This window comes from Stegastes partitus, unplaced genomic scaffold, assembly GCF_000690725.1.
Source record: "Stegastes partitus isolate 25-593 unplaced genomic scaffold, Stegastes_partitus-1.0.2 Scaffold1432, whole genome shotgun sequence".
Taxonomy (NCBI): domain Eukaryota; kingdom Metazoa; phylum Chordata; class Actinopteri; family Pomacentridae; genus Stegastes; species Stegastes partitus.
Genome location: NW_007579163.1, coordinates 21174 through 39681, shown reverse-complemented (window position 1 = coordinate 39681; position 18508 = coordinate 21174). Strand labels below are relative to the sequence as shown.

At 42.0% G+C, this 18508-nt stretch overlaps 1 protein-coding gene across 1 annotated transcript in view; it reads right to left on the bottom strand.

The window, feature by feature from the left end:
* Positions 1 to 1309: 1309 nt before the first annotated feature.
* fam171a1 (family with sequence similarity 171 member A1) overlaps positions 1310 to 18508 on the bottom strand; it is a 36524-nt gene continuing 19325 nt past the window's right edge. Inside the window, exons 4-9 of the mRNA XM_008299552.1 lie at positions 16435 to 16593; positions 15763 to 15939; positions 10191 to 10307; positions 9892 to 10006; positions 7780 to 7897; positions 1310 to 6086 (exon numbers count right to left, since the gene is read on the bottom strand). Coding sequence (XP_008297774.1) covers positions 4572 to 6086; positions 7780 to 7897; positions 9892 to 10006; positions 10191 to 10307; positions 15763 to 15939; positions 16435 to 16593 — 2201 coding nt within the window. The 3' untranslated portion in view covers positions 1310 to 4571. The remainder of the gene's footprint in view (positions 6087 to 7779; positions 7898 to 9891; positions 10007 to 10190; positions 10308 to 15762; positions 15940 to 16434; positions 16594 to 18508) is intronic.

Sequence of the window (18508 nt, the reverse complement as noted above, 5' to 3'; positions counted from 1 at the left end):
AACTTCAGACTCATAAAATTTTTGTATGTGACCAACAGGTTTCTTCTCGTTGGAAATGACATTAATACGTGACAGAAGATTAAACTAAAAATACCATTATCAAAATTATTCATCAAATATTTTCTTACTGTATCAACATCTCAGTTTTCTTTCAATATCTCCTTAGACGTCATTTGTTTTCTCATCGTGTATCTGCTCATTATACTAATTTAAACTTTTAATCTGATGTCATATCATCGGTCGTACTGTTTGCTGAACTCATTTTGTTATGTCAGTTTTAGATGCTCTGTCTACTTTTGGAAAACATGCATTTGTGAATATCAATAGTCTGGAACACTACAGGAAATGAGGCAGCTTCCAAACGCATGATGCTACCAAGAACTAGGCTTTCTATGTGTAAGTCTGGAGGTAATGATGTAGAAACTGTTCATGTGCTTCTGTGGTGCAAATTTATAAAGTAATATGCAATTCTTCCCCCAAAAAACCCAACACGTGTAGTTAATCTGGGTCTAGAAGATCGACAGGAGAATAAATACTTGACAGAAATACAGAATGCTTAAGAGCGTTGCTGCCTCATACGTCATTATATTTTGAATTAACCAGTGACTTTTGTGTTTCCTTCCCATGAATAAAGACATTTCCACCTGAAATTGATGCAGAAAAGGAACAAATCGCTGCATAGAGATTACCCAGAATGCAAGAAATGAAGTCTTTGATACCCACAGTTTCTTGTTGGAGGACATGAAGACCAAACTCTTGGTGTTTGATGAGTAAGTTTGCAGGTAATAATGTAAAATCTGTGTCACTGATTTTGTTCTTCTGTGGTGCAAACTCGTAAAGAAGTACGTTCTTAATCACAATGTAAATAACCGACATACATGCAGTGAATTTGGTTCTTTTAAGGGTTATTTTAGGGTCATTTTTGCAGGAGTTTCTCACATTGACGGGACAATCCTGCATTATTAAAGCACATCTGATATTTAATATGTTTCATAAATGAGGAGACTAAATGAAATATGAACAAGATTAACCATTTTTTCGTGAGTGTACATTTTCTAGAACGCACTGAACAAATGAAGTGCAAAGTAATTACTTAAAGAGAGAAACTCCTGCAATGAGCTTCTAATTTAAATATTTGCTTTTGGCTTTAAACACAAGTGGAAAGTCTAAACGGTGCTTCGGCTTAATAATGTCCTTTAAAAGCACACGAGTAATCCAAAATACTGAGATGTTTAGTATATATTAGACACAGTTATGATAAAAAGAGCCTCACTGACCTGACATAAACACAGACACACACACTGAAAGCTCCAGTTTGGCTGTTTATTCAGAATAATAGGCTTCAAATATAATGCAAGCAACCGATTTACACACTCAGGAGGCCGTATTGCTACTCCACCCTCGATCTGGAGGTTGCTGTGGGATACTAAGAGAGAGAAAAAGGCCATTCACAACACCGACTCACGCATCGTTTCCCTCAGGCAGACGTAAGGAAAGAACTATACACACTCTGGAATATGATTGCTATGACTATATGAACCTTGATTGGATGTAACACAAACCCAGCAGCATCGCAGAAGGACGCTGCAGAACATTCACCCTTAGAAAAAAAAAACCAACAACACAAAAAAACATGAAAATGCACTGAAATGACCTGCAGTTAAGCTTCACATACAATCGCACTTAGCTTCACTGGAAACTTCTGCAAGACAGTAACTGCTTGCTTCTAATAGAAATCTGTGTTTTTGCTGATTGCTGTGGAGGATTTTACGATTGCAGCAGCAGCAGCAGCAGCAGCAGCTGGTGGACATTTTCTGAGAGGTCTGCAGCGTAGTGTAATAGTGCTGAGGAAAGTTTACTGTATGCTTCCTTTCACAAGCAGGAAAGAGAGAAAGGGAGGGCTGAGGTAGAGGAGGACAAGCTGAAGGCAAAAGAAGGTGAGAAATAAATAATCTGTAGAGTCCGGTTGTTCAAAGGCACTTGGATCACGGGAGGGGGAATAAAAAAATTAAGGTGAAACACAGCAAACAAAAACAGTTAGGTTATGTGGTGTTCTAACGATAAGGCGGGTGAGGAAGAAAAGCCCTTAAAGAAAAGAAAAAATAGCCTATTTTCAGGTAAAATACTTCATGTTGGCAATTAAAATCAAAATTACAAAAAAAGGCATCTCAAGCAGCCGTATAAAAGTGATGCATAGCCTTCAGAGCAAAAATATGCCGGTCAGTGGTTCAACAATTACAAAACCCTTCATATTATTACTACACCTCACTTGTTTTTGGGTGGAACCACAGTTTCGTAGTGGTATTACGTCCTCACGCACCAGCAGAGCGGCGTGTCACATTATCAGAGCGGGTAGTGGTTTAATTTCCTGTTCACGGAGCCGTCTGACAGGCTAGATTAAACTCTAGCAACGTACTAACAACACCATTCAGAGTTACATGTTTGTAGATCAGGAGTGAAACTGCTGCGCTGCTCAAACTAAACCCTGGAACACACGTTTAATTTCCACCTGCACAGATGATTCACTGTCTTTAAAACTGTGGGTCATAATCTCGTTTCTGGATTCTGCCAGTGGACTGAGGCCAATATGGCTCAAGAAAAAAAAAAAACAACTTCCTGTAGTGTTTGATTTCTGAGAACCACCCAACAACTGTGTCTACAATGCTATTCATAAAAAAAGGCATATATTTATTGTGCATAAAATATCCTAATTTCTTGCCTCCAGAGTCTATCCGTGTCCCTTCAGGCGATGCGTACGTCATGCCCGATGAGTTTATCGTGAAGATGACGAAGTGGTCATTTCATGAAGCGTCCTGGAAGTTCATGAAGGAGCTGAATTGTTCATTTCTGGACTAGAAGAGTTCCCAGTGCTGAAATACTTTCTCAGTGCTAAGTTAAGAACAAAGGGCTTCGATTTAAACGGGCACATCCTTCACGAGCCGTGGTTAACGGAGAGGTTTACAGTTTTAAAAGTCCGTCTCAAAACAAAACTCACGTGCTAATATGACTCCTAACAAGTTTCCCTGCAAAAAAATCCCCTCATAAAGTGATTTTATCATATGAAATGAGAAATAAAATCTGCAGTCCTCGTTCTTTAAAGCCATATTAGTACAAACCCCTCCCTATTAGAGCTACAGTAACACATAGTGGAATAGCTCTAACCTTTTTCAAACTGTTTATTCTTACTTTAGTAACCAATATCTTACACTGCGTGCTACTACAACGGTGTATAGATACAGATTACAGCTGCAAATAATTACTTCAATGGTTGACAGTTTTCAAGACTGTCAGAGTTGTTGTTAGGTCTCTAAAATGTCACAAAACAATGTTAATTGTCTTGTTTTGACCAAATATATTCAGTTTACTGCCCCAGAGGAGGAAAGAAACTAGAACATTTAAGAAGCTGCAGTCAGAGGATTTTGCTGAAGCTTCACCAGAAACTATTGTGCAGGGACACCATCACTGTATCCTGGGCTTAGAACTGCCATATACTGAAGGAAACACAAACAAACCAGACTGTTTTGGCAGAATTATGAGGTCAAACTACACTAATTCAAAAAACGATGCATCGCGTTTGTGTTAATATGTTATGACTTTGAGAAGAAGTATGATTTCTGACTCAAACTGCAACAATATGTCTCATGCAGTATCTTTGGTTCACATCTTTTAAAGTCCAACGTGTCCCAACTTCAACTCTCCCCACTGCTGTTTGAAATCCTTTGTTGATCATCGCAGGATTACACAAACATTTCAAAGCTAACTTTTAGGAAACCTGGTAGAGGGATGAAGCAATTCGAGTTGGGTACCGATCTGGTTTGGGTTGCAAAATCACATAATAGAAGTGTAAATATTCAATCTATTGGCCTGGGCTGAGAGAATAATCTCACATAGCCAGACCTTCCTCCAGAGCACTGTGTAGGTCTGGAGAATGGTCTGATTGCACCTTATTATCATCTGCTGTATGGGAAAAATAATCTGGCGTGTTTGTATTATATAAGTACAATCACAGTCGTGGAGGGTGGTGATAAAACCAAGGATGAGCTAAGCCCAGGATGCAGTGATGGTGCCCCTGGAAAATAGGGAACTGTCATTAAAATTGCTAAATCACCAGAAGAACCATGATCCTTGGAATCTTTTACAAAATGTGACATTTTTGGCATGTCCTTTGCTGCTCAGAGTTTGTTGTTGTCTTTTCCGTTGGAAAGCGGGAGTTTGAAAATGCTAGCATAGGGGAAGAGGAAGCAGCGTGAAATGTGCAACGGAAACTGCATTTATACCTGCAGTCAACATCTGCTGAGTCAGACTCGTGCGACTGCGGTTCCAGTTTCTAGTCTACATTCAGTTTACAGCTAGATTTTAGTTGTTTGGTTTTGACTTACATGCATCTTATATTGGAATTTGTTCAAGTGTGTATCTGAGCCCCGCTTGATTAACTTCACAGTTTATGGTGAACTTCATAATTTTTGCAGAACGAGGACTGGAATACGTTCAATGTAGCTGATTGCATGCGAGTTTTCTGTAAAGACAGACTTGATGAAACGTAAACCTTTCTTTTAACGGTCGTATGTGAATCATTTGAGGTTGAAGGCCAGCAGGGGACGCTCCTCCCTCCTCTGCCAGGGGCTCTTCTTCTCCTCCTCTGCATCCTCGTGCGCTGCGTCGTCGTCGGGGGAGACCGACAGCAGCCCGTGGTCGTTCCTGAACGTCACCCCGTCCGGCGTCGGCAGCGGAGGAGGAGAACTCGGGGATGCGGAGGAGAGCGAGGGCGGATCCTCCTGTATCAGGACTCCCTCGGCTCTTTTGCCCTCCGTGTCCCCTCTGTTGCCCTCTGCTTTGTCTGACAGGTCTGGTCCTGTTTCGCTGTCCTGGGGGCTGCACTTCTCCTCCTCGCTGCCTCCCCCGTCCAGATCATCCACGTACACCAGCTGGGTGTAGGCCGACGCTGGTGTTGCGCCCTTCGATCTGTCGACCTCCCGTTCCTCCCGCTCGGCGTCCCTCCCCCTCCGACCGACTCTGGGCTCGTTCAGGTCGACGCCGGAGTCCAAACTGGCATCGTTACCATGCCTCCCTTGCTGGCCTCCTGTGTTGCTATGGCACCCCGCCCGCTGGAGGTCGATGTAGGAGTGGCGGATGTGAGCGTTGGAGCGTCCGTCCAGTGAGACGAACCAGGCTCGAGGGTGAGGCAGCGGTTTGCCTCCTCGCAACTCCATTAGCGTCTTTTCAGCCAGTAAGGTGTCCTCGCTGTTTATTTCCACCAGAGCTGTTTCGCCGAGTGCTGCAGGAATAGAAAGCGACTCTGGCAACCCGAGAGCCTCCCCGTCGCCCTGCTTGGTGGGACCCGGGGTGCAGTCAGTTGGGGTTTGCCCTAGGGGCTGCTGGGAATGTGAGGCGTTGAGCTCGGCCTGGATGGTCTCCAAGTCGCTCTGCTGGTCGGTCTGCAGCAGCAGGGCCTGACCGGACAGAGGGTGCTCTCCGGGCAGCCGCATGTAGTGTGCCGGGATCACCAGCGTCGGGCGCACTCTGGGGTAGCCTTCACCTCCGCTCAGCAAGTCCACAGAGCCACAGCAGAGCAGCTGGCCCGGCCGGGAGAGCAACTGGGAGACGGGTCGTTCCAGGTGGTCCACAGAGCGGGACAGGAGGTGGTCGGGAGCCCTGCACTCACCTCCGTCCCCTCTGCTGGGGGAGTGAGGAGGGGAGCAGGGGGAGATGCAGTCGATAATCCCAACGCCGCTCAGCTGCGTGGCTGACACCTGACCGTGGTGGGCCGACGACAGCGGGTCCGACATGGGGTTGCTGGACGAGCACACGGAGGTGTATGATTGACGGTAGCCCCGGTCGGTCCCGGATGAAAGTGCAGCTCTGAGCTGGAACGTCTCCACGGACTGCCGATAGTCTCTGCTGCGAGGCGTCAGGTTGCCAAGAGATGAGCCGTGGTGGCTGTTGTTGCCCAGAGACGAGCGGCTGTGTTTGCTGTGACGGATTAGGTTGTGTTGACGCTGATTGTCTTGATGCTCGTACGAGGAAGGCTTCAGCATCGGAGTCGTCATGTCGGGCTCAGTTGCTGTTGAAACAAGTTCAAGCTGCACCTGGAGGCAACAAAAAGATAGAAACTTTTCAGACATAATCACATAAAACGAAAATAACAAACAGTTCAACTTCAGAGGCGATTCAGGCGGTAAAGAGAAATTCATCTGTTTGTTTGTAACACAGTGTTAGCGTCTATATCTATTTTTCTCACTTGACCAAACTTTGTCAAAACATAACCCACAATGCAACTAAAGCACCAACATTCAGATACTCAGGTGAGTTAAGTTTGCAGCAACTCACGTACTCTTGACACCTCTGACTCTCTGAACCAGAAAACAAAAAACAAAAAACAATCAATCATCAGGTCTTTAACTTTCTAACAGTTCATGAAGAAATCATGTGTGACATATAGTTCCTTCTGAAAAAAAAAAAGAACAAATCTAAGCTTCTAATCTTAATATTTCACCAGGATCACTTTATTCTGCATGTCTTTATCCAAAAATAAATTGTTTGCATCAGATTCTGTAAAAAAACTAAAGCTTTTGAGCTCCTCGGTACAACTGAGAAGCCATGACTGACTCAGCTGCTACCAACATTCACATCACTAATATTCTGAGAGGTTTTCTGAGACAAATTAAAAATGTGAGTAGTAAAATATCTATAGTATCGGGTTCTATAAGGAAGACTATCCGAAAAATAAGCTTAAAATTGATATTTGACTAAATCACTTCATTCTACACGCCTTATTCAAAAATTTGCTAAAAACCCTACTGTTAGCATTAGTGAAAAAGTGCAAAAACATAAATTTCTGCACTTTTCTGTGCACCTGGGATGCCATGATCGAGTTTGTAGAGGTTGTAAAAATACATGGAGTAAAACATCTACCGTAAATTCTGGACTATAAGCCACTACTTACACACGCTTTGAACACTGTGGCTTAAACAATGATGCAGCAAATTTATGGATTTTTATGAGTTTCACGAATTTGCCTCGAGACCAAAGTGACATTGAGAGCGACGACAGAGAGACTGAGGAAGTGTGTGACGAAGTAATTGTGAGGCTGTTCAATTCCGACACTGAGGAAGACGACTTTAGTGGTTTTATTGCGTAGGAGGAAGATGAAGATAGCGATCAGTGACTTTTCCTGGTAGGCTGCTGTATGATTTATTTTTTTAACCAGCCGTGTTACAGGCACTGTTTGGAAAAAAGCATTTACGGTACATATTAGTGTATGTTACCGGTATGTATTTCATTAAAAGTTTAAAAATCTTTATGTGTAAATATCTCATGTTACAACGTGGACACCTGCAGCTTATAGACAGTGCGGCCTATGTATGTACAAAACTTGTTTTCTTTTCAAAGTTAGTGGGTGCGGCTCATATTCAGGTGCGCTCAATAGTCCAGAATTTATGGTACAGAATGAAGAGTCGCCATTTTTTTCCTCCAGTATTTGGCAACACCTGTGTACACCTGGGAAAAATGTTGTGCATGTCGATTCCAGGTTTTCTCCATTTTTGAAAAACAACTAATAGAATAAATTTGTTTTTGTTTTTTAAAAAAAAGATTGACAGCATTGTAACTATCACAATGCACAGGGCACATTTTTGCGTTCTCTCTCCTTCTAGTCACAGTTGTGCTTTATGTTTCCATAGAGGTGAAAAATGAGCCCACAGTGAGGAAAAATGTGACAGGAGCAAAGACAACAGCCAGGAGCTGCTTGAGGCTTTAAACAGCACCAGAAAGTGGACAGACCTCGTTGCTGATGAGGTTCAGGTGCGACATGGAGGTGGCTTGATCCCTCTTACTGCTGTCCAGACCAGAGGACAGCGTCAGCTTGCGGTGAGACCCTCGCGGCTTTAAACAGCGACGTCTGGGCAGCACAGAGACACAGCAGAGGTTAGAACTCAATCGGAGAAATCAGCTTCAAGCTTCTTTCATGAACAAACCATAAATCCTTTTTTGTTTGGACCAAGCCTTGTTTGGGATAACAGCCTTTGTAGCACCGGTTCCTTGAGAGCTTGTGCAGCACTCGTCCACACTGTTTATGTTTAAGCAACATAAAACCTGAGCACTCACTACTCCCAGACAGCTTGATGTTATGTTACGTGCTTTAATTTCCATTACAGATTGATTTTTTTGGTGCTGTTATCACAACTGATGAATTAATAAATGTATGAAAACAATGAACTTTGTCAGACAACAGCGTCAGAGAAGTTCAGATGATGCAAAAACTACCAAAAATATTCAAAACATGGTTTGTTTAGTTAAATTAATTGCGTCATACAATGTTCTTATCATAACATGAGTTCTCCTGGATGACATCAAGACCAAAAATATGAATCCTAAAATAGCACATTCACATGTTCCACATAACGAAAGACTTGTTTACTGCACAGCTCTGACATTGTTTGGGTATTGCCTTTGCTTCCTCTTTTTGGAGGCTCACCTAGAAACCTCCATCTATCTTTTCTACATCAACATTGCGATGTGCGTAAACACCCATAAGGAAGGCAAATTAGATCAAACACATCATGCTGCATCCTTTCTTTCGCTGCTTGATGGAAAAAGGAAACTCACAGTCCTCATCGTCCATGACTGATCGACAAGAGAACTCTGTCTGACAGAACATAATCGGCTCAGATTTAAGGGTTCTTGGAGGTTTTTTAACTTTATTCACGAGACAAAGAGGTTTTTTTTAACATGTAGGCTCCATATGTGCACAGCAAAATGAGCGAGAAACAGATTTGGTTGCAAATAGAAATCTGGAAATATTTCAAGTGTAGAAAAGATGAGGTTGACGAAAACCAGGTTCTGTGTCTGCAGTGTCTTCTGGTTGTTGCCACCACATGAGGCAGAAATTACTCTGATCAGATCTGGATGCTATTTTTAAATACCTATTGAAGCTAATGTTTTTACAGAACCAACACAATCATTCTACAAGGGCTGATGCTTTGTAAAAAAAAAACAAAAAAAGTTTTTCCAGTATTTTTAAAATATCGCAGATAAACAAAATATTGTAATGTCTGTATCTGTCTTGTGCAGCTCGTCTCTGTCAACAACAGCTTTTTTTTAACTTTTAAATTTCTTTTTTTGGACATTTTTACTATATTTTTTGTTATTGTTTTACTGTTTATTGTTTATTTGTGTATCAAGTATCTGTTTTGTATATCTTTTGATTTTGTAGGGCTGCTGCCTTGGCCAGGTTTCCCTTGTTAAAGAGATTTTTAATCTCAGTGGGACTTCCTGGTTAAATAAAGGTAAATAATTAATGCAGATGCACTCCCCTACAAAATCAGCCTTCTAACTCTAGAGTAAGTGTTTCCTTCTAAACAGAGCTGCTGCTGAAAATTCCTTTTTTTTTCTTTATACAATCACAGAAAAACTAAATACTTCAACTTTTTCCAGTATTGTGCAGCCCTACTGTTTAAGCAGTGGCTTTTCTAATCTTGTTTTTCTGTTTTTGATGCAGATGCACTCCCTTATAAACTCAGCCCTAGAATTCTAGAGTGAGTATTTCTTTCCAAATAGAGCTGCTGCTGAAAATTCCTTTATTTCCCTTCATACAATTGCGGAAAAACTAAATATTGCAACTTCAGTTTTTCCAGTATCGTGCACCCCTACTGTGTGAGCAGTGGCTTTTTTAAGCTTTTCTAAAAATAATTTCGTCATTTTTGATGCAGATGCATTTCCGTACAAAATCACCTCTAAAATTCTAGACTGATTAATTCTTTCTAAACAGAGCTGTTCAAGCCATCTGACGAAAATTCCTGGATTTTTGTGAACTTATAACCGCAGAAAAACAAAATGCCTGTTTTTTTTTCTTCCCACTATCCAGATGGGACATATTGCTGTGGAAAGACACACCTGCAGTAGTACAACAGCAGGCAGAGCAGGCAGAGCAGGATGAGGGCCATGCCTCCCAGTATCGCCAACAAAAACACAGTGTGGTATGTGCTGATGTCCTTCGCAACCACTGGACCTGAAAGAGAAACAAAAATGTCAGTGACACATGAGCTTGCTGTCAAACTTCTTGCAGTATTTGTTCAGATTATATGTGTATTTTACAGCTTTGTGCAGGACAAACAGGATGCGCAGGCAGCCACAAGCCCAAGTGAATTGTTGTGTTCTGCAGAGTAAATACAGTTTGTGTCAGAGTTTCTCACCTGAGTGTAGAGGGGACATGGCGGCCACCCAGTATCCCAGCTGAGGAGCAATGTAGGTCAGGCTGAGCTGGTTTCCGTCCCTCTGCACATGAGCCCAACTGCTCTTTATCCAGGCGCCTGCACACACAAACACACAAATCACATTTACCGACAATTACTCTGTGTTTGGACAACTGTCACCTTCACAGTGAATAAATCAGTGTCCAAGTGACGACTGCAGCAACCTCCCGCCTGACTCGAGTCAACTCAGTAAGTCAGCACTCACTTAGCTGCATTTAGACGCGAGTCAAGAGGAAATCATTTATGTTTAAGGTCAAACAATTTGTAACGGTCAACCATATTAACAAGGTTTCTGTAAGAGTTCTTAAGGCCACAATTTATTTGCTATACAATTTGTCAGAACAAGAAACTGGGAATAAAGAGTTTCAACAGTGCTTGAATGAATCATGTAGAACTTCTGCCAGGAAAAATAAACCAAATCTGAGCTAAAAATCAGGATATTTTATTAAAATGATTTTATTCTGCTCATCTCAATTAAAACATTACCCAAAAAATTAACCCTTTGCTCTAAACATTCTGTAAAAAACACAAAATTCTGCACTCCACAGCACAACAGAGAAACCACGTTTGACCCTAACATGACCGACAGTCACGTGACAAAAATGCAAGGACTTTGTTTGAAATCTGAGTTTACACAGAGCAAAGAGAAGGCGAGTACAGAAACAAATAAAAACTGTAAACCGGAAAATAACATGTAGAGCCACAATTATTTGTATTAATGTCAGAAACACCTGGAAAATGTTCCAGATACCAGTTTGTTTTTGTTTTTTTCCAATTTTTGGAAAAGGAATAATCAAAAAATGTAACTTTTTTCTTTTTCTTTTATGATTTATAGCATTACAGCAGTGTCATGGTGCACAGAAGACATTTCTGAGTTTTCTCTCCTTCTTCATAGTTCTTCTGTTTCCATAGAGGTGCAGGACTTTACGTTGCAGTTAAAAATTAGCACAATGTAACAGGAGCATGAAAACACCCAGAAACTGTTGGGGTTTGGTTTATGTTAACATACTGACCAAACTAAGAAAGTATGTTGGAAAACCAGTAAATAATATGACATGAATGCAACCTGGAGCCAGTTAAGCAGGAGGAAACAGATGGATTCATGAGTTAAAAGCTTCTTTAAGGACTAAATAAACATTTGATGTGGCTTTAAGAAGTCTGACAGTAAAGACGAAAACTCTACAGACGAACAGTATTCATGACCCACTGTTGTCTAACTCAGATCAACATTTTACCTGACACCAAATTCAATACTTTTCTTTTTTGTTTATTCAATACCCGTCCGTTCTCTGATTAATAGCTGGAAAACCCAGTTTGTTTTGGTAGTACCTGACTCACCCACAGGGAGGCAGCACGTAAACAACAGAGGGAGCCCATGAATAGGATCACACTGAGCACAATGGCAGCTCCAGCACTGCCAGTCCTAAAAAACCACTACAAAGCCAAAAGGCCCTGATTGATTGGCACACAGCTAAATCTGCTCCAAGAGGAAACACTCAGCTGTGCTTTTACGCTCCCAATCCTCTGGGCCTCAGGGGCGAACATGGCGAGACCTACTTTGTGTCTATGTTTATACAAAGTTATACAACATAATGCGGTCTGAAATCTACATTAAACCTCTCAACCACACAACCTGCCGGGGGGTGGAAAAGGGATGTTGTGTTTAAACAAAACTTCACCACGATATCATAAAAGAAAACCATAAAAACCTTTTGACGTACCTGAACTACAACATTGACCAAATCTAAGGCTAAAATCGGGGTGTTTTATGAAAAAAAAATCACGTTATTCTGCATGCGTCATTCAAAAATGTACCAAAAATAAAGTGTTTGCACTAAACAAATTATTAAAAACTGTAAAAATTCTGCGCTCCTTGATGCAACCATAAACTCATGACTGACTCAGCTGCAACCAACAGTGACACGACAAAAATTCAGAGAGTTTGCAACTGAACTGCAGAGGGAACAAGTGTGGAAACAAATTAGAGACTGAGAGGAAAATAAAACCTACTGCATGAATAAATTAAATGCGGCATGTTTCAAGAATGGTCTAAAGAGGAGCAAGTTGTTGGAGGATACAGTCAGTATGGTGAAACCTCTTTCTAGAGTTGATGTGCAGAGTAGAGTGAAAAATGCCCAGGTTTAACTGGTTGCAAAAATGTAAATATCTATAGTATGTAGAGCCACAATGTTTTCAGAGCAACTTCTCCTTCAAAACTAACAAAGTTCTATCTTATGTTGTCTTATCTTGTTTGGAAAAATGTTGATTTCAGGTTTTTTGCAAAATAAATATTCTAATAAATTCAGATTTTTTTTCTTTTTAAATGATGTATAGCATTAAACTGCACAGAACATATTGTGGAGCTCGCTCTACTTCCAGCCACGGTTTCCATAAGGTTGCAGGATTTTACATTGCAGCAGAAAATGAGCCCACAGTGAGTAAAAATGTGACGGGAGCCAAAAAAACAGCCCAAAGAAATGCTGCAGTGACACAGTTCTGAACAAAGGGAGACTCCAAGATCGGAAAATCTGGCCCACGTTTGCTCCTGTGGCGGTTTAAAGATCTCTGGGCTCAGCTTTAAAATGCCCAAAGTATCAACATGCAGCGCCCATAAAAAGGGCTTTGATAGAAGCTGAAAGAACACACACACACTTGTGGCCTGCAGCAGCCAGTATTTCCACAACAGAAGCTGTCCCCGGACCCCTCTCCAGGCTACATCTCATGTTCCTAAGCAACCCGCCAAATAAGTAACACAACAGACTCCTGATTGAGTGTCTCCACTGAAGGGTTAAGTGTGTGTGTGTGTGGTTATTTACATGTTAAACTGAGTCTAACAAACATGCACAGAAAAAGAACTTTTGATATCCATCTGATCTCTCACAAAGAAGTTTTGTTTACAAAGTGCGCACATGGAGGACACACGCAAACCTGTTCCTCTTGTGCAACGGACATCTTCTCATGTATTGTCGGACGCCAAGCAAGCATGGAAAGAAATGATGTCATATGCAAACAGATCAAATTCACCTGTTGTGTGTGTGTGTGTGGGTCATAAGCGGACACACCTTCGTCCTCAGATGATGCAAATAGCTCCCTGACATGAGGCGACCACAATCTGTTGACTTTGCATGAATAGGGCGGGAAGCAGAAGTAATATACCGGGGGCCGTATTGACGTTCTAAATGTTTGCACTGCGTCCGAGCGGCTGAAGAAGTCTGTCGGAGCTGCATTGTGTGCAAGCGTGGGAACGGAGTCATTAAATGTCAGCATTAAACGGGTCAGGCGCACGGAGAGGACTCCCCTGTGGAAACGGCTCAGACGGGGTGAATCTGGGCAGGGCCAGGCACAGTGTTTGCTGAGTCACAAAGCTTCTCTCGTTTCTCTATCCTTGTGTCTTTCCCCCTTATCGCTCCACTCTCCTTGTTTGTCCTGTTCGTTTCCTCTTCTTGTGAAGTGTTTTTCCATCTCAGCATCTCTTGTATATTTGTCTTTACTATTTGAATGCCCCCCTCTTCCTCTTCTTGTTTCCTCCAATCTTAACCCTCCGACCCATGGCACTTCTTTTTTGTTCCCGTCACATTTTTAGCTCACCGTGGGCTCATTTTTCACTGCAATACAAAGTGCTGCACCTCTACGGAAACAGCACAACCGTGGATAGTAGCAGAAATAACTCCATGACACGGCTATACTGCCATAAATCAGAAGAATTCTCTACATCCTATAGATATTTTACTATTTACATTTTTCCCTCTACTCTTCACATCATCTCTTGAAAGATGCTTCACCATGCTGTATCCATCTTCCAACGACTTGCTCCTCTGTATACTGTTTCTGTGCACATTTGTTTATTTGACGACATGTTTTATTTTGCTCTTACTTTCTCTAATTTGTTTCCACACTTATCTCCTCTCTGCTCTGCGTAAACACTTTGAATTTTTGCAACGCGACTGTCGGTCACAGCTGAGTCAGTCTCGGCTTAACAGTTGTGCTGAGGGCTGCAGAATTTTTTGTATTTCGCAGAATCTGTTCAGTGCAAACACTTAATCTTTGGTGCCTTATAAACAGACGTGCAGAATAAAGTGATTTGGATAAAATATCCCGGTTTTATACTTCGATATGGCCTGACCACTACCTGTACGCCCCAAAGGTGCAATCATTGTGCTCATTATAATGTGCAATAAATGTGGAGATTACAATGTTTGCTCGAACTCAATGCTGCTTGATACTTTTATTATTGTTATTTATTGATGCACAAGTGAATGAGGAGTGTGTGTATGTGTGCATAGTGTTATTTTAAGCACAGCAAATTTCGTTGTACTACTTGACAGTAAAGCTGTCTGATTGTGATTCCGATGTTTGGGAAATTTTTTTCAAGTAGTTCGAGGGCCGTCGAGAAGTTTAAAATCTAACAATTCTTTTTGTTTCTTTGCAAGATAAATAGCGTAATCATTTCTGAATTTTCGTCAACTGACTGTTGGTTGCAGCGAAGACACATAGGTCACAATGGAACTGCATATCACACGTGAGCAGTTCAAGGACTGTGGGAAAGTTGGAAATTCAATTATTCTTTCTGTTCTTACAGTTTCTCGTTTGGATAAATATCGTAATTTCGTCAGATTTTTTATTACAGAAAGTGTGCTTTTCAAACAAACTGTCAAATTTTGGGGTTTAGAGAGTTAAGGTCTGGTGATTTATTTATTTATAAGGTAAACTACATTAGAAATCAAATCTCTACAAATACTCCGCATAGACAAAGCAGCATTTAAATGTGTCAAGAATAAATAATTTGTCTCGTAAGGGTAAACTGTATTATCAGAGTTTCTGCAGGGTTCACCAAATTATATTTAAGACTTTCTAATACCACAATTAATTCAGATCTACACACCAAACTGAGATGTTGGACAGCTGATTCAGCTCCAGATCAACCGACGCAGAGCATTTCACTTCACCAGAAGAATTTTAATAGATCATAAAGATCTTTTCCTGCAACTGGCAGAGCACAAATACAATGCAGAGACACAGCATGTCTAGAAATAAGAGACTAATGTACATGCTGGGGGATGCTTTGTAGCGCAGACATGTCTGACTCAACTGATGATCTAATCACTGTCTTCAGAGGAAACTGGGTGTGTCACAGTGCGGGACGTTTGACGGCAAAGATTCAATGCTGCTGAGTCTCCTGAACCACAAACACAGCAGAGCTCCTTTGCTATTGTTTAGGTCAGTTCAAGATTTAACTGAGCCCGAAGGAGATTATGCATCAATGGTCCAAACTTGTGATGTGTCGCAGCACTTTGATTTGCAGATTAATGTGGCGCCGTATGTTGGTCATTTTTACGGCCTTATGAATAATTCCATTCATCACTCTGATACAAACTGTGAGCTGTGTGCGCGTGCTTCGAGTTAATGCCCCTGTTGTGATCACTTTGCAGATCATTTACCTCACTCGCACAGTTATTTTGCACTTATAAATGTACAGGAGCTACCTGGACGCACAATCAGAAAGCGTACGTACCCAAACGGGGGTCAAATCTCCAAGCAGGGATGTGATCATTCTCCTTCAGGCCACTGTCGGGCGGCAGCGGCACGGAGACGCTGATTGGATCGTTTACCTGCAGCTCCACGCCATCGTTGGCCAAAAGGTGAACGGAGATGGCCGCCACAGGAGTCAACTCAAAGTTCTTCTCGGTGCCTGTGAGAGCGGCAGAGCGATTACAAGAGTGAAAAAAAATGCAGCGAAAAGCAAAGGGAGTAAGGTGCACAGGAGGGGGGGGCGGTGGTTAACATAAAACAGCTCAGATAAAGGAGAGCTGTCGGGGGCAAAGACAGGAAAGAAAACAAGGCGAAGGCAGGAAAAGAAGGAAACGGAGTGGAGGGTGAAAGGACTGTGAGGTTGGAAAATGTCACAAAGCACAAACGCTGGGGGGAAGGCGGATGGGTATTCAAGTTGAAGGACACACAAAATCAGACAACGCACACATCCAGACGTGGATAAGATTGCCTGAAAGCGTGCAGCCACGGGGCTCGCGTTGGAACAGAGAGCGCACACAGGGGTTATTGTGTTTCAGGAGGTCAGATAGCGAGGCCTCTCTGGGGTGGTGTCTCTTCGCTCCCTGCCCCCCTTCTCAGCAGCTTTTCATCTCTCCTCAACCTTAATTCTTTCGCACCGAATTTCTAAAAACGTCACCTGTGCCGTTGCCGCCGAGGACCTGCAGGTGTGGGAAGTGCTGGATGAGCGAGGGGGAGTTTGCCACGGTGAGCAGGGCGGTCAGGTTGGCATAGGACGTGTTGGAAGGAAGACTTAGAGCTCTGCGCAGGAAATGAACGCTGGGCTGGTTTCTTAAACCTTTGAGAGAGAGACACAAAGACAAAAGCGAGAAACCATGAGATAAGATAAACTTGACTTATCTTTCAAATGGGGAAATTCACACATTAGAGCAGCTAGACACAGATGAAGTAATACAAAAGCAGACAAAACAAAGACTATGTATACCTGTTACATGAAGAAAGATAAAAAAACAAAACAAAAAAAACAACAATAAAAAGACACTAAAAACACAAAAGGCAAGCCAGAGTTGCTGTAACTTGCTGTTACACCCATCGCGAATGTAACCGATATGCATCTTAAAAGGTCCCATAGTGAGCCATTTCAAGTTTTCACCACAAAATACTGCAAAGATGGTTCATTTTACCATGACTGCAATGGTTTTAGAACTGTTCTAGATGGGCTTTTCACTCTAAAAACCAATGAGCTGCTGTCGTCCCCGCCCCCTCCACAAAGAAAACTCTCTGCGATCGACAGCGCAGAGCAGATCAGCATCTGACGCTGGGAAGCACGTGTAAAACTTCCGTCTAACTTTTTATGTGAAGGACTATTTGGCAAGAAAATATCGCCACGGTATTTGTTTTAACTCGTGTGTTTGGGGAGTTGTTCAGACGAGGTTGCAGTTTTAAAATCAGTGGTGCAGAAATGATAAACATGTAGTCTTAATGTCACGGTTTCATACTTTTTACAGCTTTATTGGGAATTCAGTTAAATGTAAATGCAGGATATGTGAGCACAGAGAGCAGCAGAGAAGTACATTTCCTTACTGCGGGATAAATAAACACTTGTTGTATCGTATCGTAGGTAGCACCTAAAATTAAGCTGTCGTTAATTAGTTTGGTGTGCGAGATATTCCACCAATCATCCTCATATGTGATTAAGCCATCGGTTCTCTTGTACGTCACTAAACTAGCCATGTTTCCATATCATTGTCAATTGAATTTGTGGCAAAAATGTGTGCGAAAGTTATGAAACTTGAAACTTGATGTGACTTTGGGGCTGCAAGGTGGCTAGCATCGTTGCCTCTCAGCTAGAAGGTCGCCGGTTCGCGTCCTGGTGAGGACACCCAGGATCTTTCTGCATGGAGTCTCCATGTTCTCCCCGTGCAGCGTGGGTTCTCTCCGGGTTCTCCGGCTTCCTCCCACAGTCCAAAAACATGTTGAGGTTAATTGGTGATTCTAAATTGTCCGTAGGTGTGAATGTGAGTGTGCTTGGTTGTCTGTCTCTAAGTGTGGCCCTGTGATAGACTGGTGACCTGTCCAGGGTGTCCCCTGCCTTCACCCTGAGTCAGCTGGGATAGACTCCAGCCTCCCACGAGCCTAGTGAGGATTAAGTGGTGTATAGATAATGGATGGATGGATGGATGTGACTTAGGCTTGTTTCGATTAACTGTTTTAGTAATACCAGGCTACATGACTGTAATAAACACAATAAAAGTGGGAAACAAAACCAGGTTGAAATATAACAGTTATGTGTATTATGTAGAGTCACCTTTTATTTTTCAGTATTGGTAACACCTGTTGGCACTTTGTAGATGTACAACGCTGTACATCTTCATTTCTGACAGAACAAATATGTGCAACACAAATATTCTACGAAATTCAACTTTTTTTTGTGGCACTATAGCTGTGTCATAATGCACCGAGAACATTTCTGAAATCTCTCTCCTTCTAGTCACGGTTGTGCTGTTTTCACAGGAGGTGCAGGACTTTATATTGCAGTTAAAAATGGAAGGATAAAAACAGGAGCCAACAAAAAAAAAGAAAACTACTTGGAGTTCAGAGGGTTAAACTTCAGTAAGAATTTCTAGTTCAGGAGAGAAGTCTGAACATCACCGGACACTAATGGTCCATCTTGCACACTGATGTTTGCTTTAGCATGTTTTACAAGGCAATTTTGTGTTCCTTGTCTCCGCCTAATGCCTCTATATAAAGTC